The 20221-nt window shown below is 41.0% G+C and overlaps 1 protein-coding gene and 1 long non-coding RNA gene across 5 annotated transcripts in view; one reads left to right on the forward strand and one right to left on the reverse strand.

Annotated features, from left to right (window-relative positions):
* The window catches only part of LOC141579777 (uncharacterized), a 46274-nt gene extending 37830 nt beyond the window's left edge, over positions 1-8444 (reverse strand). The window contains exon 1 of the long non-coding RNA XR_012511746.1: positions 8210-8444. This is a non-coding gene — a long non-coding RNA (uncharacterized LOC141579777). The remainder of the gene's footprint in view (positions 1-8209) is intronic.
* A 1013-nt stretch (positions 8445-9457) lies between these two features.
* On the forward strand, positions 9458-18828 carry SLITRK5 (SLIT and NTRK like family member 5). Of its 4 annotated transcripts, none has more exons than XM_074378407.1 (2): positions 9458-9594; positions 12729-18828. In XM_074378407.1, exon 2 carries the CDS (start codon positions 12737-12739, stop codon positions 15617-15619), a length of 2883 nt encoding a protein of 960 aa, XP_074234508.1. In that variant the 5' UTR covers positions 9458-9594; positions 12729-12736; the 3' UTR covers positions 15620-18828. The 4 variants fall into 4 exon arrangements, with proteins under 4 accessions (XP_074234508.1, XP_074234507.1, XP_074234509.1 ...); XM_074378406.1 differs by lacking the exon at positions 9458-9594 and adding an exon at positions 9995-10118; XM_074378408.1 differs by lacking the exon at positions 9458-9594 and adding an exon at positions 10034-10171.
* Positions 18829-20221: the final 1393 nt, after the last annotated feature.

Consider the following 20221-nt stretch of genomic DNA (forward strand, 5'->3'; position numbering starts at 1 on the left):
GGTGGTCGGGAACATCGTGAATTGCTAAAGTGGATGGATACTTTTACTGTTTTTCCACACTTACTTACTTCAGCATGGTTATATAGGGACAAAATGATAGTCAGTGATGATTCTAATATTTATAAATGCTCATTATTTGGAGATTCATGATTATGGGAAATAATCCCATGTATAATTTTATTGACATTGAGGAAATGCTGACATACCCAAACACTCAAATATTTTCTTAGAGTTTTTTGGAGGTTCCCATGTTGCATAAATGAGGAAATTAAGCTATTTGACAAAGATGATCGGTAAGGTTAAGGTAACCTGTTTAAAAATGATAAAATATGTATTATTTTATTTGTAGCTATTTGTAGTGGATATTAGTCATTTGAGATTAATATTTTCATGAACTAAAGTGATGTATCAATTATTAAAATTAATTTAATCATGAGATTATCTCATTGTATGTATCATTTTGCAAAATTTTAGAAAATATGGGGCATGCCAATTTACAATTTTAAATTATTTCTATAACAGTTTCATATCACAAAGGGCTGTGGGGTTTTATTCCTAAACTTCCGAATGAAAGTATTGGTATGAATCCTCCTCAAACGAATCATTTTAGTATTTTACTATTTATTGATTTTCTTAGGAGGTATATAATGCTTGCTTTGACTCCTGGTTTATTAAATATAAAATAAAGATTAGTCAAAAATTCAGAAATAGGGAAAAGTATCATTAGAGACATTTTCTACTTCAGGAAAAATTATACTACATGTATTCAAAACACAGTATTATTTTATGAACCTTATATATTTAAGTTACTGTGACAATAATTTCTGGTCGTTAATAATGTCTAATATTTTTAAGGTATATCAATGTAAGGATGGTTTGTTTATAAATATATTTCACAACCATTTAAGATACATTTTATTATTATAATATTTTAAAGAGTAGTATTATGTGTTGGTAATTTGGAATGTATTTCTATTGTTGATTTAGAATATCTTTGACATCCTAGAAATGATGGGTCACTTAGAAAGTATCTTTATTGAAGCTAATTACTAAGTATTGATATACATTATTTTCACTTTTCCTTAAACTGAGGTAAAAGTTCATAAGTGTGCATTTGAATTGGGGTAGTTAAGTCAAAAAAATGGATACTGAGAGTCCTTGTAATTCATAATGTGGTCTGGATGTCCTGTGTGCTGTCCGTCTGAAATGGGATATCACCAACTACCTTGAAACTCAGTTTCCTCATCTGTAAGGAAAAATAACAACTCATGAAGTTGCTGTAACAATTACGTGGAAGAATAAGACAATCTACATAAAATAGCTACTACATAGTAAGGAGTATATGTATGTTGTATGTATATATACAATTTATTTACCTTTGGTTTTAAATTATAAATGATGTATAAATTGTCTGTTGATGCCTGGCCAATAAATCACATTGCAAATTGAAAGATCTAGTCAAATAGATTCCTATTCTTTGGGACAAATCAATTTAGGCCTCCCTTTCTCTATATATTAAATTACCTCTAAATGGTACCACATCAATATTATAATGAAATGCTTTTAAATATAAAAGTAGCTAGAAATAAATTCATCAGAATCTTCATACAGGTAAGTGGCAGTGCAGTCATTGATCAAAGTCTGCCTGCATAACTGTCACTACTCATGTATCAATTAAGGCTGCAGATTGATTGTACAATGAAGTGTGCATCTTATACTGGTGATTCAAATCCAGATTGGTTTTTTTGTTCATTGAGATATGTAACAATCAATTAAAATCCAGCATACATTGAAATATGTCATATGACAATAACTATGAGTCTAGTGTCACTATAAAAGCTTCAGTAGATTGATGGAATGTTTTTGATCACGGGATAAAAAAGGCATCATGTTAGATTAAACTAAAACTGAGCTGCCACAGATCTGTTTTTCACAGAAGGTACACCATCCACAAGTGAGCATTCATAGCCAATATTTATTTAAATGAAGATAACTTTACATTTTAGGATAAAGTGAATAAAGTCTACAATTTAAGAGTAATAATTGTAAGTTATTTTTCTTCCCCAGAAATTACATTTTAATACTTATCATTTGATTAACCAATGTGATAGTCTTATGGTCCATTGAAAAGAAAGCACAGTATATTCTTTGTATATAAAATATGTGATCTACCCAGAGAGGTGTCTTCATAAATGCACGTGCCCGAATGATGCAAAGCCAGAGTCAAGAGTGGGGTTGAGATCTCTGAGAGCCACTCTCAGGAGGCTTCCTACTGACTTAGGACTTCAGCTCTTCGGCACTTAACGCTCCTTTTGAAGCTATATTGATTTTTCCCAAAGTGGAAATATAAGTCAATTTTATTACTAATATTTTAGATTGATTAAAGACAAAACTTAAAACTCAAGAATTATAATAATTGGAACTGGTTACCAAGCTATTACATCTTTGTTTCAAATGTATGATTTTATTTAAACTGAGATTCATTCAGATCTGCATGGAGATTAGAGGCCATGTTTGCATTCAATAAATTCATTAATTGCTACTTCCTATCCAAACTCTGCCCACTCTAATTGTACAAAACACCACTAAACTTCAAAATAGAGCTTTTGTACTCATAGAGATGGAATGCAAGAGTTCAAGTGCAGTTTTATTTCTGACTGACAGACTTCTCTGCACAAAAAGCCTATTCTAGAAAACTCCTGAACCAAAATACCCATTCAGGACTTTCTTTTCCAGTTTTACTAACATCCACTGTGTGATCTGGAGAAAAGCACTTTAAGAGAGTACTTCATCATGCATAAAGAGGCACTTCTCTTCTAATAAAATTCTATTGACATAAAATAATCTACCTTTCCTTCTTTATAGGAGTGTAATAAGGATGTAATAAGGAATTCTGAAATGCCTGTAAAATGCCTTGAAATCTTTAAAAGAATGGTAAAGGCCCTCAACTTACTACAGTTTGATAGAATTGAACAGAGACCCTCAACAGGATGAAAACCAGGCCCCTTGCCAAATATGTATCATAATTGTCATTATTTATTGAGGATGTCATAATCACCATCATTAGTTATGAGTGCAGCTGTTCACACTGACTGAATTTCCAAGTTATCCCAGAAATTGCACAGGAAATACCGTCTCAGTCTTCTAGGGATTTATATTCTAAAACTGCACTGTTCCATATGGTAGCCACCTGCCACATGTGGCTATTTAAATTTAAATAAATTAAAGTTTTTTAAATTAAATTGTATTTCCTGTATTACCAGCCACATTTCAATGACTCGGTAGTCCTATGTAGCTATTAAACAAAACAGGTGACAGAAAAATCATAACAGGAAGTTCTATTAGAGAACACTCTGGTAGAGCCTTGACAAATATATGCTACAAGAAATATTATTCAAGCATACAATTAATGCAATAGTATTTTTATATATTTTATTCTATTTATTTTGTCTAGAGAATGCTAATCAGGAAGTCAAAATATCTCTGAAATTACCAACCATCCTAATAGGAATCAACTAATTATTTTATATCAAACATAATAGGGTTTAACATAATATAAGTACTAAAAAATATTTGTTGAATGAATAAATTCATAAATAAGTAAGTATTTCTTGTGTATACAAAGAATTTTTGAGCTCATTTTTTTCACTGTTAAGGGGGTAACAAACATGATAAAATTCTGTTCTCAATAAGGAATAATAATCTAGTTCAGAGAAAAAGAAAACTTTAAGCCATGACTAGAACACTGTACTAGATCAAGTGCTAGACGATGCAAGAGAATGTTTAGATAATCAAGTTTTCATTGTTGGTTAGATTTTTTATTTTTGATGAAGAAGAGATTAACAGTGAATTCTCTAAAAGAATAATTCAAAGAAAAGTGACAAGCCCGTTAGTTGAAAGAGTTTTGGAGTTGGGTGAAAAAGCAGATTTATTTTGAAGGTATAAAAGGATTATGGGAGTCTCCTGTTGAATGAAGGATTCCAGCTGATAAAAGTTGAATAAAGTATGGTTAATTTAGACATTCCCATACAAGCAGTGGTCCCTCTTAAAATTTTGTGAGGAAACTGTGTTTTAGTATGATTGTTTTTCTTTGAAAAACCAGAAAGGATACCAAAAATATAGGCATAACATAATGCTTGTTTGAGCTCGTTTCCTAGAAATGACTAGAGATAGTCGACAACCAAGAACTGATGAATTCCAAGAGAAAAACCATAGCTCCACTAGAAAGATGCGTAAGAAAGCTTACCTGGCTGTATAATGAAACTGCCTCTTTTCCACTGGAATGTGCACATTTCAGTGTGAGTATAAGCCAGGTAACAGAAGGCTTTGTTCTAACAGGGCCTGATAGTAGTTTGTATATTTAAAGTATTCACAATTATACACTCACTCGTCATCCTGCAAATAGCAATAAAGGTCTTCTGCTGACAATTTCAAGTATAATCACTTGTCTTCTCTAGAGAACCATTTTGATCTTTCCCTTCACCCATCAGAGTATTAAATAAAGTCAATGTTGCCAGTACACAGCATTGTTCTGTATAGTGAAGATAATGGAAGCTAACTTCTATTAATTGCAACTCCACTAATTAATATTGGGAGCTAGAATGGAATGTCACATATAAAAGCTATGAAGAAAAACCATTTTAACTAATTAACTTACACTCACATATTTAGAAAGATATTCTGGGCCTCCACTGATAGCAATATGTCACAAAAAATAAAATAGTTTTGAGAACTACAGGACAGGAATTCATTTGGCAAAATCATCTTCAATTCATCATCACCTCTCGTATCATTCTTCCAAATATTATCCTTATTTCTCAAGTATATCTTTTTCATTTTTAATTTTTTATTGGAAGTGTGCATGTAAATTGAAATGAACCAATAGTAAAAAATAGCATGTATGGTGAAAAATAAATCTCCATTCTGCTCAATATTTCTCAGTCTTCCAAGAGACAAGCACTATTGCTAGATTTGTGTATATTTCCAGGAAATTTCTCTTTTGTCTTTCTCTCTCTCTCTCTCTTACTTTCAACAAGGTACATAGATGATCCCACAACACCATTAATAATGACAGAACTGGATTCCTATATACAGTGTTATTACAGGAAGAAAGATCTCCCAAAGTGTAGATTGATGTGTACAACTTTTCATTTAGTCAGACATGCAGGCTATTCTTAAGTCATTTACCAGCACAAGCATCTGTTACACTGAATATCTTCTAACACATTGCTTTGCACACTTTATTGTGGTACACCTAACACCTACTTTCTGAATATATGATTGTTTAAAAGATATATCCATTTTAAATCTTGGTAGGTATTTCCAGGTGGTCTTCCGCAGAGAGTGTTTCAATACCTAATTCTGGCAAAAGAATATAAGAAAGTATTTATAAGGAACTATATGAGGCAAGGAAGAAAATTGTCTATTCTATGCACATCTTTCTTTTATGCTTCTGAGAGCATATTTCTTAGACTGTACATAACTGAGTCTGTAAGTGAATAAATAATCTTGGTGAAATTGGTCAATTTAGCTGGCCATTTCAAATTTGACAAATATCACTGCATAATACATTTAATTGTAATTCCAAATGTATCAGACTGATCAGAAACAAATGCTATACAGTTATTCAGTTTATCAGTTGCACAGAGAAACATTCATAAATGATGACTCATGTTTTCACCTCCAAGAGAAGCTTTTTCCCTTTCGGGCATATGGAGTATAATGTAATTTCAATTTCAAAGACATTAAAAATATAATTTAAATCTGAAAATTGTTTCCATTTATTAAGTAGGGTTGTATAGTTTTCAGAGCTATTACTATCACAAAAGTAATCTATTCAAACTAATTTGAGAGGGGTCTGGAATCTAGATTAGAAGTCTGTAATCCTAACTCACCAGTTTGGCTAACAACTGCAACAAAAGTACAAGGTCTACTGGCTTTAGATTTCAATGGTGTTGCTTAGTATTTATAAAATCTCACAATTATTACCAAAGAATGTCCTTGTTTATAATCTCTGTTAGACTGCTTCATGAGGGGCTCTAATTTCTGACTAAGCATTTTAACATTCTGAAGAAACTACGCAGTGATACACAAATGTAGTATGATGAGGTATTTTAAGAAGTGCTTTTAATATAAGAAATCCTCCAAAGTCCATAGCACTGAAACAATAATTCCAGGTAATGATAAATAGGAATTCACAAAAATATATGGTCAATTTTGAGTGACAAGTCCGCTAATTGCATATACAGCATGTAACTTAATATGCTGTATATGCATATAATTTAATACACAGGTATCAAATTATGTCCACAATTTGCACTCATTATTGACAAAAATATTACTACATATGAAATGCATTTATCATGATATCAGATCAGGAGCTAATTATAATAGACATAAATATATTCACAAACATTTGGACAAAGCTTCTCAGCTTTTCACATCCATCCCAATCAAATAATGTTTAATTTAGTGTTAATGACCTTAATTTGGGAGAGATGTCTTTGATCAATCACTTCATTTCCTAGTTCCTAAGTGTGTTTATGTAATCATGTGTGTGCAGTTGAGTATTGTGTGGTAGCATGGATACATATCATATGACTGTATATTGTAGACTATAGACTAAAACATAGATACATTTGTTCCTGTGGATAAAAATCTTGCTAAAATTTGATCAGTTACATGATTCATTTATTTCTTTTCTAGGGAATAGTCAACATTCAAAACAAATAGGGGTCTACACACTAATAAATGAGGCTTTTATTTATTTTTATGATGCCTTCCTTCCCTGGTTCTTCTGTTCTTGTCTCTTCATGTCACAGTATTTTCTCAAAATTTGCTTTCCTGCAGAGCAGCTCATAGAGACACCTAGTGGTAAAGGGTAGTGGTGGCATCTCAGGCCAGCTTTAATACTGAGTTAATGGCAGAAAGTTATTTATTTACATGAACCACAAGAGGTGAACTAGAATATTTTTAGTGTCAGTGTTTCTACAATATTACAACCCAAATTAACTACAAGCATGTTTAATACTTCTTAGCTCTACAAAATGTACTTTACTTAGGATAATAAATATTTAAAGTAAAAGTAACACAAAACCAAAAATTAAATTAAAATTTGATATTAAATGCAATTGTGAAGATTTAGGGATAAAAGAATGAACTAAACTATGTATGTTTCAGCTATTTTGAGTAGTCCAATAATTAGCTAAGCCATTTTATCCCTTTTGAGAACGTCCACAGAAGGAAATCAACACTGAAAAAAAAATGTCTGTGATAAAACTTAAGACTTATATTCCAAAAGGTTCTAACTGTAATTAACGCATAATTTTAAAATTCTAACACTTTTAACACTGTATTTTGAAAATAAAAAAGCAATATTATACTTTAAAAAATTAATTTTCTAAAATGTTTCTATTGTGTTAGAAGATAATGACTAAATAAAAAAAAAAAAAGCCACAAGCTTTTCTGGGGAGAAGTTGAAGTTGTCTATTTATATAATGTACCTGTAGCAAGTGGCTATCATTCCTAGGCCAAATGTTTCTAAATTTATCAGGAAGTTCCACTATGAGATTTTATTTTTAATTATCTGGTATTACAAATTGCTTCTTTCCTCCCACTCTTTTACTTACCCGAAATTTAAGCAAAATAAACAAAACTGTTTCCAAACTAAGAATGAATGGCTTTACTTAAAAAAAAAAAAAAAAAAAAAAAAAAAAACCTTGCAGAATAGATGCAGGAGAAATTTCAAGAAATGTTGCAAAACCTCAGATTGCAATCAATATTCACCACCTCTAGAAAACTCTAATTCAACATAGAGGCTGTGGGAAATATGTTAGTGGCTACATATATATAAGAATTTAATCTTAATTTTAAATTTAATCAAGATATTATAACCACAATATTACCCCAACTGTTAACAAGGACACAATGTCAGTTATGTGTAAGACGGTTCCGAAAGATACTACATAATTAATTCCAAAATCAGATGGATACAATATATTTAAGTGGTAAAACTAGCCAGTTACCAAAGGAACAGGCACATGTGCACTCAGCCTGCGTTGGGCCACTTATTAGGACCAACTTTTTTTCTATACCCGGAGTGGGCTGCAGCGCCAACAGTACAAACCTTGGAAATACTCCTTATGCATGTGAAGACCCTCTTTTGGGGAAGGAGGTGTCTGGTTTCATGGAAAGAGCCAGGAGTACTTACTGTAGAGATGACGCTAGTAGAGTTTAGCAGATGACTCTTCAAGAAACTTGCTTTCTATCGATACTGCATTTATTTAGGGATTTCCAGCTTTTTAGTACACACCAAATACATTCACAATCTCTCTGAAAGTCGTTCGCATTCCCTTGTATCTCCCGGACATACTTATAAAACGTAATTCTTACAAAAAAAAAAAAAAGCGCCCTTGTTTGTAGCTAGGATGAACCACTCCCTCTTCCAGGGTCCTTTACATTAAGTACAAGAGACAGCAGCACGGGCTGTGTTAGTCTAAATGGGAGGTGGAAGGCAGGCGATGAGCGCAGAGCTGGAATCATCTGTCCCTGACCACCAACAAGCCTGACACTGTCGGGGTTATTTCCACTCCTCCCTTTTTCAATCCGAGGATTGCACAGTCCCACGCTCCTGTTACGCACATGGTCCAAGACTCCACTGTCTCCCACGAATGTGACATCCAAGGGGGGCTCCGGTTGCGCCGCCCGAGCCCAGGGACGCCTTCGCCCTCGGCTGCCATCTATCGGCCACGGAGCGCCCGCCTCGCCCCGGGCCCATCATGTCTGCTGCAGCTTGGCTCGCACCAGTGGCGCGACAATAACAAGTGCACTGGACGGGGCCCTGCGCCCGCGCCGGAGCAGATGTCTCAGAGACCCCTGCGATGCTTACCGCGCTGCCACCTCCTAAGCGCCTGGGAGGGAAGATGCGACTTTCTCTGAGTTTTTTAGAGAGGCCAGGCTGCCGGGACACGCCACAGGCGTAGAACAACGCTGTTCCTGTCCCCCGGGTCCCCCAAGGATGTCGGAGATAGAGAATCCCAAATAATGACGATTGTGTGCCTCATCTGGGGAAGGAATAGAAGAAAAACCCCTGCAAAACAAGGAGCGATGAAACGGCCAAGAGGATGTGGGAGCCTTACAAATACTAATTAGGGGCCGCGGCGGCGGCAGCGACGGCGGCAGCGGCGGCAGGCTCAGCACGGGGACAACCGCGGCGGGAACCCAGCCGGGTGGTCGCAGTTGCGCGGGGGGCGGAGGACGGCGCAGGAGCCGCAGCCGCAGCCGCAGCCGCCGCCGGAGCAGCCGAGGGGCCGGTGCCACCTTCGCTCGCCCCTACACTACCATGTACAGTGTGCGCTGCAAGAAGAAGACGGGCGATGCATGCACACCCCCGCGCCCCACTCCCTCTGGCTCGTCCCCCGGCGTGCGCCACTGACCAGGGGGGAATGTGGTGAAGACGGCGAGGAGGGCCGAGGGGGGAGGGGAGGGCCGGCCGGCGCGAACCCAGGCCGGAGGGTGCGAGGAGCCGGAGGCGGCTGGAGGGGGCGGCGGCTGATGCTGGCTTGGAGAAAGTTGCCCCCTATGCAGATGGCAAGTGTAAGTACCCGCCTGGGGGTACGGCGAAGAATGCCGGGGACCCAGCGATCCCGCGGTGGGGCGGGTGGGAGCGACTGTGCGAATGAGCATTGAGTATGAGCGGGTGCGAGCGCTCGGCAGGGCTGACCGTCACGTTGGCTGGAACGGCGGGGCCAGGCAGCCTGCTTCGCGGCCCCCTCCTCCGGTCCCGCGCCTCCCCCTCCCCAACAGCTCCCTCCCCGCCCCGCCCGGCTCCTGCTCCCGGCCCCTACCGAGAGGCGCCTCAACCGCCGGTCCTCCGCCGCCCCCTCCCCCTCCCTTCCCAGCCCGCCGCTCGCGATCGCCCGCCCCCCCCCCCCCCGCTGCCCGCTCCGACTACCGCGGAGGGAGCCGAGGAGAGCCGTTTGGGGAGCCCCGGAACCCGCGGTCGCCTCCGCGGCGGCGGCCCGGGGCTGGCGGCGTCCGGGCGCCTCTTCTCTCCAGCCTCTCGGATCTCAGTGCCCGCTCTGCCTGGGCTTCCGAACCCCAGAGCACACCCCAAAGAGGTATTTTTTGTAAGGGTGGCTATGATGAGTGGGCCCTGGAGATGTGAGACGGGGTAAGTCGGCCGTTTTACTTTGCAAAAGAGGCTCCAGTGTGTGTGTCTGTGTGTGTGGCGGCCGGGTGGCTTTCTTTCCCTCTCCGCCCTCCCCTTCTTCCTCCCCTTTCCTTTCCTTCGCTTTGGGGCGGGGTGGGGGAGGGGAGCCTCGCGTCCTGGAACTCCGGGTGCTTCTGCCTGGGCCGCTGTGGGAGAAGCTGTGCCCGGAGCCGCGGGTCCGGCCTGGGTGCCGGGCACCAGCCCGCCGGCCCTACGCTGCTTAATGCAGGGATGTTCACGGCGACGATCCAGGGTTTAAATTCTTTGGGGGGAAACAAATACAGCTTCCCCGCCTCCGCCTTCCAAAAAAAAAAAAAATCTGAGAATCCGAGAATGTGCAGCGTACCCGCTAATTTACATCGGAGGTGCGCTTCCCAGTCAGAATGTCAGCCTTCTCCGGCTCATTCAACTTTATTTTCTCAAATTTTCGGGCTCCTTTGATGTCAAGGAGGAGGGGAAAGGGAGTGGGGTGAGTGGAAGCTCTTCGACTCTTCGACCCTGGCTAGCCAGAACTGAATTAAAGTTGCAAACGCTTGAGTTTAATATTGGCTGGACACATTTTGCGAAGGGCTGTCAGAGGGTGGGAGGTGAATGGGGGCGGGGAAGCACCGGGAGGGAGGGGGAGGGGACCCAACCCCCGCCAAATGGATGTACAGATTTGATCCAGCGGAGAACGGAAATTTCAAGGTAAATGTTTTGCTTTCATAGAAGGTGCTTTTGCCGCTTTTAAGCGGGGAGGTGTTTGCCGCTGCGTTGGGAGGTCGGGGATACTTGCGAGGTTTATACACTGTGGTTCCCGTTCGTCTCGGCACGTCTGGGTGGCCACACGTGAATGATTCGCAGGCACACTTGCACACGTGCGTGCGAATGCAGGGGCTCTTAATAACGCGGGCTGGAGTCGGCTCGGGGATCAAGATCGAGGTCTCCACGCTTGAACCCGTGACTCAGAAACGTCTTGACTCTAGTTTTGGGTTGCGATTCGACATCAGACTTTGGTGTTGGTGAGGCAGAGGCAAGGTTGACCAGAGAAAAGGCATTGGTTCCCGGAGCCCAGCATTTCTACCAAGTGTTCCCTCCCCCCGTTCCTCCAACCAACGCAACACGCACTCACACACACACACACACACACACACACACACACACACACACACACACACACTCGCTCCATTTATGTCCTTTCCTTTATGAGTGCTGCTGTCGACTCGAAGTAGGAAGTAAAAGGAAGCCTTTAAGGGGACAAAAGAAAGCCAGAAAGAAAGGGGAGGGAGTCAGGTAGATTCTTCAGGGAGATGAAATTCGAATATTAAAGCACTGACCTATGTCACTTGCTGTTCCCCCTTCCTCGCTTCTACATTGCCTCTTAATCATTCCAAGTGCCCTTCCTCAGGGAGGGGCGGGGAGGAAGAGGAGAGGGAGTAAAGCATTGATAATTAAATGTACTAAGCAACTCCAAAGATGGGGATGCTGGCGAGGTAGTTCAGCCCAAATCTTACTAATTCAGTAGCCTGAGTCTTGCATACTGTGGCAAATTGACGTGGAGCCCGAGCTAAGGGAGGTTTTTGGTGCTGGTCCTCGGTTTTACTTTAGCTGATTCCCGGTAAGCGAGAGGAACGTCCTCTTTAAACTCCAGGTATCAGGAGATGTTCCGGGATTGCGGATGCCTTCGCAGAGTTCTTTGTAATCCACCGTGCAGAACTATTTCAGTGGCTTAAAGATGCGGTTTGGTAGCGTCGCTGACATGATCAATGAGGAGAAGTGGACGCAGGGCGCTCTCAGGGAAGCGCTGCTAAGTGGCACCGTGCATGCAATTAGGACGCTGATGTGCTTAATAGCCCGATAGCGAAGTCCACCATCAAAGCGAACGCGCTCTCCTTTTTCTCCACACTCAAAGCTCCTGAAGACAATTGGTGACTTAAGAGCTTCTTCTGGGTCCTTTTAATGCATAATCTCGCACCCTTTTTGCCTCTGAAAAGTATTCTTTAGGTTCCCACTCTGGCATTTCGAGCGATGGTTTTAAAATAGCCCAAGTATTGTGGCTTCTGGCTTCTCTGTGAAAATGGGAGACCTTCACGGTGAACTGTTAACTGAAGAGGTTCTGAAAGAAAGGCAGAGGACCTGGGTATAGGTGAGGTGGGGAACCTTGTAAAATGGTGCTTCTTTTCTCTTAAATTAGAACCATGAAACTGAAGTGACAGCCATTTTATGTATATTTATGGATTGGTTTTGAAAGGGGGGGGGAGCAGGGAAGAACACTAAAATGAGACTAACCTGCCCTTATAAAGAGCAGTATGTTCCTGTTGGCATTAGGAAATGAAATCAACCTTTAAATCAAAATGAATATCAGATTTTAATAAAGTCTGGAGAATGTCGATGTACCACTGGGGGTGGGGGTGTCATTCATATCCCCTCCTTCGGGATTTCAGACAAATAGCAGTAGGGAAGAGAGAGACTTTCTGATTGATCCTTTAAATTTTTTTGTCATATTCTGTTGTTTCCCTTTTTCCTCTCTCCCTTGCAGGAGATAAAATGCACACTTGCTGCCCCCCAGTAACTTTGGAACAGGACCTTCACAGAAAAATGCAGAGCTGGATGCTGCAGACTCTAGCGTTTGCTCTAACATCTCTCGTCCTCTCATGTGCAGAAACCATCGATTATTATGGGGAAATCTGTGACAATGCATGTCCTTGTGAGGAAAAGGACGGCATTTTAACTGTGAGCTGTGAAAACCGGGGGATTATCAGCCTCTCTGAAATTAGCCCTCCCCGTTTCCCAATCTACCACCTCTTGTTGTCTGGAAATCTTTTGAACCGTCTCTATCCCAATGAGTTTGTCAATTATACTGGGGCTTCAATTTTGCATCTGGGTAGCAATGTGATCCAGGACATTGAGACCGGGGCTTTCCACGGGTTGCGGGGTTTAAGGAGATTGCATCTGAACAATAATAAGCTGGAACTTCTGCGAGATGATACCTTCCTTGGCTTAGAGAGCCTGGAGTACCTACAGGTCGATTACAATTACATCAGTGTCATTGAACCCAATGCTTTTGGGAAACTGCATTTGTTGCAGGTGCTCATCCTCAATGACAATCTCTTGTCCAGTTTACCCAACAACCTTTTCCGTTTTGTGCCCTTAACTCACCTGGACCTGCGGGGGAACCGGCTGAAACTTCTGCCCTATGTGGGGCTGTTGCAGCACATGGATAAAGTTGTGGAGTTACAGCTGGAGGAAAACCCCTGGAATTGCTCCTGTGAGCTGATCTCTCTGAAGGATTGGTTAGACAGCATCTCCTACTCAGCCCTGGTGGGGGATGTGGTTTGTGAGACCCCTTTCCGCTTACACGGCCGGGACTTGGACGAGGTGTCCAAGCAGGAACTTTGCCCAAGGAAACTTATTTCAGACTATGAGATGAGGCCTCAGACGCCTTTGAGCACCACGGGGTATTTACATACCACCCCGGCCTCCGTGAATTCCGTGGCCACTTCTTCCTCTGCTGTTTACAAACCCCCCTTGAAGGCCCCCAAAGGGACCCGCCAACCTAACAAGCCCAGGGTGCGCCCCACCTCTCGGCAGCCCTCCAAGGACCTGGGCTACGGCAACTATGGCCCCAGCATCGCCTACCAGACCAAATCTCCGGTGCCTTTGGAGTGTCCCACCGCGTGCACTTGCAACCTGCAAATCTCTGATCTGGGCCTCAACGTCAACTGCCAGGAGCGCAAAATCGAGAGCATCGCAGAGCTGCAGCCCAAGCCCTACAACCCCAAGAAGATGTATCTGACGGAGAACTACATTGCCCTGGTGCGCAGGAGTGACTTCCTGGAGGCCACCGGGCTGGACCTCTTGCACCTGGGCAACAACCGCATCTCCATGATCCAGGACCGCGCCTTCGGGGATCTCACCAACCTGAGGCGCCTCTACCTAAACGGCAACAGGATCGAGAGGCTGAGCCCGGAGCTGTTCTATGGCCTGCAGAGCTTGCAGTATCTCTTCCTCCAGTACAACCTCATACGCGAGATTCAGCCCGGGACTTTCGATCCAGTCCCAAACCTCCAGCTGCTATTCCTGAACAACAACCTCCTGCAGGCCATGCCCTCTGGCGTCTTCTCAGGCCTGACCCTCCTCAGACTAAACCTGAGGAGTAACCACTTCACCTCCTTGCCGGTGAGTGGAGTTCTGGACCAGCTGAAGTCACTCATCCAAATCGACCTGCACGACAACCCTTGGGATTGTACCTGCGACGTGGTGGGCATGAAGCTGTGGGTCGAGCAGCTCAAAGTGGGTGTCTTGGTGGACGAAGTCATCTGCAAGGCGCCCAAGAAGTTCGCTGAGACGGATATGCGCTCCATTAAGTCGGAGCTGCTGTGCCCAGACTACTCGGACGTGGTGGTTTCCACGCCCACACCCTCCTCCATCCAGGTCCCGGTGAGGACCAGCGCCGTGACCCCCGCGGTGCGGCTGAACAGCACCGGGGCCCCGGCGGGCCTGGGCGCGGGCGGAGGAGCGTCGTCGGTGCCCTTGTCCGTGCTGATCCTCAGCCTGCTGCTGGTCTTCATCATGTCGGTCTTCGTGGCCGCCGGGCTCTTCGTGCTAGTCATGAAGCGCAGGAAGAAGAACCAGAGCGACCACACCAGCACTAACAATTCCGACGTGAGCTCCTTCAACATGCAGTACAGCGTATACGGCGGCGGCGGGGGCGCGGGAGGCCACCCGCACGCGCACGTGCACCACCGCGGGCCTGCGCTGCCCAAGGTGAAGACGCCCGCCGGCCACGTGTACGAGTACATCCCCCATCCACTGGGCCACATGTGCAAAAACCCTATCTACCGCTCCCGGGAGGGCAACTCCGTGGAGGATTACAAAGACCTGCACGAGCTCAAGGTCACTTATAGTAGCAACCACCACCTGCAGCAGCAGCCGCCGCCGCCGCCGCCGCAGCCGCCGCAGCCGCCCCAGCAGCAGCCCCCGCCGCAGCTGCAGCTGCAGCCGGGGGAGGAGGAGAGGCGGGAAAGCCACCACTTGCGGAGCCCCGCCTATAGCGTCAGCACTATCGAGCCCCGGGAGGACCTGCTGTCGCCGGTGCAGGACGCCGACCGCTTTTACAGAGGCATTTTAGAACCAGACAAACACTGCTCCACCACCCCCGCCGGCAACAGCCTCCCGGAATATCCCAAGTTCCCGTGCAGCCCTGCTGCTTATACTTTCTCCCCCAACTATGACCTGAGACGCCCCCATCAGTATTTGCACCCGGGGGCAGGGGACAGCAGGCTGCGGGAACCGGTGCTCTACAGCCCCCCCAGTGCTGTCTTTGTAGAACCCAACCGGAACGAATATCTGGAGTTAAAAGCAAAACTAAACGTTGAGCCGGACTACCTCGAAGTGCTGGAAAAACAGACCACTTTTAGCCAGTTCTAAAAGCAAAGAAACTCCCTTGGAGCTTTTGCATTGAAAACAAACAAGCAAGCAGACACACACGGTGAACACATTTCATTAATTGTGTTGTTTCAAAGTTTAGGGTGAAGTGCCTTGGCACGAGATTCTCAGCTTCGGCGGAAGATACTGAAAGGGTGTGCAATTTCCTTTTCATATACCCGTGGGGAAACATTTGTGTAAACTGGGCACATCACTTTCTCTTCTTGAGTGTGGGGGAGTCGAGGAGAAGGGCTTTATGGAGGGCAATTCGCTGCGCGGGTGACTTGTTTAAAGGTCGCAGTCATTTTCGTAGTGGTTGGAAGTGCTAAGAATGGTGGTAGATGGCAGCGCATAGATTCTACTCTTCCACTTTTACTGCCTTTCCCCCTCCCCTTCTCCCCCTTCGAGCCATGGGTGGGTCTAAATGGCTTTTGTGGAGAGATTAGCACACCCCAACTTTAATAGAAAGTTTGCCCGCCACCCGCCTTCCTCCCTCCCTTTTTCTCCCTCCCTCTCCTTTCCCCGCTCCCTCTCCTTCCTCTATTTCCTTTCTCTGCCTCCCTGCCTCCCTGCCTCCTTCTCCTCTCATTTCTTTCCTTTCTTTTTAAAGGATGTGTTTGTATGCATTCTGGACATTTGAATTAAAAAAAAAAGTATTGTGATCTTGAAAAGGATCACCATAGATGTGGACAAATCATTAAAATTACAGAGCTATATGATCCATAATTGATTAGTCAAAATAACTTATTGATGAAATATACAAATATTTTATTGTAGCACCTATTTTTATATGCACATTTAGCATTTCTCTTTCCTTCACTATTTAGCCTATGATTTTCACAGAGGTGTCACACTATATCAGGAGCTGCATTTCCAAAACTGAAGTGATATCAGGAAGGCATTTTTAAATCATTAAAAATATGGTGAACTTAATGGCAAAATCTTAAAAGTCAATGCAACCCACCCAATTGAATCTGTAATTTAAAAAAAAAAAAAACTGTGCCCCAATGTATAAAAGAAAAATATTTAGGGCAATTAATTGGGCCATTTGAGTGAGAATCGTGTGCAAGTTTCTGGTTTTATTAGAGAAGATTTAAAAGTATTTTTATTAGTCAACCAAAATGATGCATTGATTTGACTACTATTGTAGCCAATTTTTGATTGTTTAACCAAACCCAGTTGCATTTGTACAGATCCACGTATACTGGCACCTCAGAAGACCAAATGATGGACTGTACAAATCTCTATACAATGTCTTTATTCCTCTGGGCAGCAAGCAATGATGACAGCCACAAACAGGATCTCTGTAAGATGGGGCTACTGTTGTTACAGTCTCATATGTATCCCAGCACATGTAATTTTTTAAATAGTTTCTGAATAAACACTTGATAACTATGTCAAATAAGAGGGATTGAAGTAATGATTGTGTGAGGTGCAAAAGAAATAGCTATGTGTGATTGACTAAATCGCCGTTATTAACAATTTAAGACATAGTAGCTAACTTTTATTCTTAAAAGAAAAAAATGTTCCCCTAATTATCAGATTTTAAAAATATATATAATTACACATTTGTTGGTTCAGGGAAGTATGTTTCTCTACATATGTCATTTAATGTGTTAATGAATTTCAATTGTACATTTCTTTTCCTTACTGAAGTGTTCATCTAACATGTGGAGCATGGTAAGTAACATATTACATATTGATTTTTCTCTCTATAGTATGTGTTTTGTCATGCCAATATTATTTATTCGGTCTAGAATTTAACTTGTGTAAAACTACCTTCAACAATTATGATGGGTACTTTATCTCAAGTTGATCTATATCTTACATGTTCAAAATGTTGGTGTGTACAAGCTGTCCTGAGTATCTCTGAGTAAGGTTTGGCAGTGAATGAGATTAGTACTTAAGGGTAGGAAACATGTAAATTAATCTGAAACTTAAAGAGCCTTGTGCTTCATTGGTGTTGGTGGATCTCCCCAAATCTCACTGGAATGTGTACAAAATCAAGGGCTGTTCATGAAGTTTATGTTTAAGGAACACTTTCCATGGCATTCTGCCACAAAGAGGCAGCATTCACCCATGAGTAAATTGACAGTAACTACTTGAAAATAGATTGAAAAGGTGGTAACAGATTCCCTAAGGAATTAAAAAATAAATAGTAATGCTACATTGGCCAAGTGAAGTAAACTGTCCCCATTCCGTGCAACATTTTCCCTTCCAATTTTTTTTTTTCAAAGAGGAAAGGAATAAACTTAATGCTATGCTATTACCATGAGAAAAAACTTCTCTCTTACTTTCCATCTACCTCCTCCATATCAGATCCAGGATTAGAAGATATATATATATATATATATATATATATATATATATATATATATATATATACACACACACACAAGTATTTGACTTCACAATTGGGGTTGCTATGAATTTTTTCTTCACAGTGGGAGTTACTTTTCTTTTAAAAATATCAAAATGGCTTTTTCAATATTATTATATGTAGATATGACAGTGTTGTATAAATTATAAAATATTACACAAAGTGGAATCCTCCATGTAACTAAGGTTTACTTCTTAATTGATGCATAAAAAGTAAGAGCTAAGAATTACACGAAATCAAAAATGTAGTTCTGGACAATATAAGTAGCTTCCAAAGAAAGTTTGTTGATATATTTTTCAAAGATTTACAAAACAATATTATTATTTGCAAACCAGCACTATTTCACATAATCTTGTCACAGATAGACTCACTGTAGGTGGTTCATTTCTACCTCTACTCTTCATAAGATGTCCACCAGTTTTTACTCTCAAAAAATAACAAGTATATGATTTATGCAAAGAAGTTAATTCTGATTGTTAAATTATACTTTTCATATCTGTATTAAAGGGATAAAAATAAACTTATCCTTGCCCGAATAAACTTGAAAAATTTTTAACATGTAGAATTATGAAACTGTATAGAGTTAAAAGTGAATTATTTTCTCCTTACACATGGTTTCCTGCCTATACATTAACGTATACAATAGAACATAATCTGTGTCATTTTGAATATTTGATTTTTGGTTTTTCAGGTTTTCTGAATCAGTAATTAAAGTGGGTAGATCAGTGGTATATGATTAGATTAAGGAACCCTGCAAATTCTCTCCATAGAATTTTGGAGAACAAAAATATGTAATGTTTCAGGCATCAATTAAAATTCGGGTGCAAACTAAGCTTACTCTTTGTGCTTGTTCTATTTGATATGTTTCATAAGCTCATCTAAATATGTCTCTAGGTAGATATTACAAAATCTTATTTTTACCTATATATATGATTATAGTGTAAATACTTAAATTATCTCAGAGAAAGTAAATATAATCCATGTAAATGTAGATAATTTGTATGCTGATATTCAAAATCATTTACAGTTAAACTATTGATTGAAGTTATGAACTGATCAATTTTAGCATTAGATCATACTCAGAACACATTTTTTGGTTAAGCAAGGTTATCACCTTTACATATATGAAGGGGAAATTTTTGGTGAATGTTCTGGGTATCTAAGTCTGTCCCTCATCACTGTCCCCTCAACCCCAATAGGAAATTCAAGCAACTGTGTAATGAAAAATCCACACTTAGAATGTGGAAAAGGTTAGAATTTAAGAACTTGATCCAAGATACCAGTTTCTTGCCCTCTATCATTAATTCTATTCTTCTTACTAAGTTAGCAAGTTATTCAAATTAAATATGTATAATTTCCTTTCCCTACTCTTTATTTTGGGACTCTCTTCCTTTTTCCTTACATCTTCCCCTTTCCTTCTTCTCTGTCTCTGATCCTTTCTCTTCTTTATTTTTTGGTAGAGCAAGGGAGAGTGAGAATAGTTCAGTCCCTGTTTGAAATGCCAAAAACTGACTACTTAGTTTCAGGAGCTCAACAGATTGTCCGCAAAGCCACACAACTCCAAATTAAAGAAAATAAAGCAGACCACAAATATGCTTCCAATTCATTTGGAAATATGCTTTTGGTGCACTTTTAGATGGCTCCAAATTAAGATATTTGCAAAGGTGGCAAAATACTCCTTTTAACTCATTTTAAGAATAAATTTTACACCAAGAAAGAAGAACTAAAAACAACAAAAGAACTTAATGGAAGGCAGAAACATTTAATGAGTTGTTTTTCAAAGGAAGTAAAACATGAAAGTGGTAATTAAGCTGTTACTAAATTAACTATTTGATTTGTGCATACTGCTCCTCACAACCATTTGAAGTTCTCCACTATTTTGCAAATGCAAATATATGACAGTAAAATTAAAATAGTTGGATGGACATTAGTCATGTGCCTAAAAATAATTATCTAACATGTATATCCAAATGAACTTTATATCAGTTAATATTGCATTTGACAACTGTGCATTTTACCATTAAATTGATTTTAATTCAATGTAATGCCTGTATATAACTGTCCATATATATTTCCATTGGTGTATGTAGCAAGTATATGACATACGAAAAAATGGTATTATGAAAGAGCATTGCATACCTAAGTTTCATCTTGACTTCTTTATATTTCAGTTTTTAATTATTTCAAATTATACTTTTGTGTTGTATGCCTTAGGCATGTTAGAC

The sequence above is a fragment of the Camelus bactrianus genome, chromosome 14 (genome assembly GCF_048773025.1).
Source record: "Camelus bactrianus isolate YW-2024 breed Bactrian camel chromosome 14, ASM4877302v1, whole genome shotgun sequence".
NCBI lineage: Eukaryota > Metazoa > Chordata > Mammalia > Artiodactyla > Camelidae > Camelus > Camelus bactrianus.

Bases quoted from the DNA above. Each gene is read 5' to 3' on its own strand.
- SLITRK5 (XM_074378407.1), top strand. From the start codon at position 12,737: ATGCACACTTGCTGCCCCCCAGTAACTTTGGAACAGGACCTTCACAGA.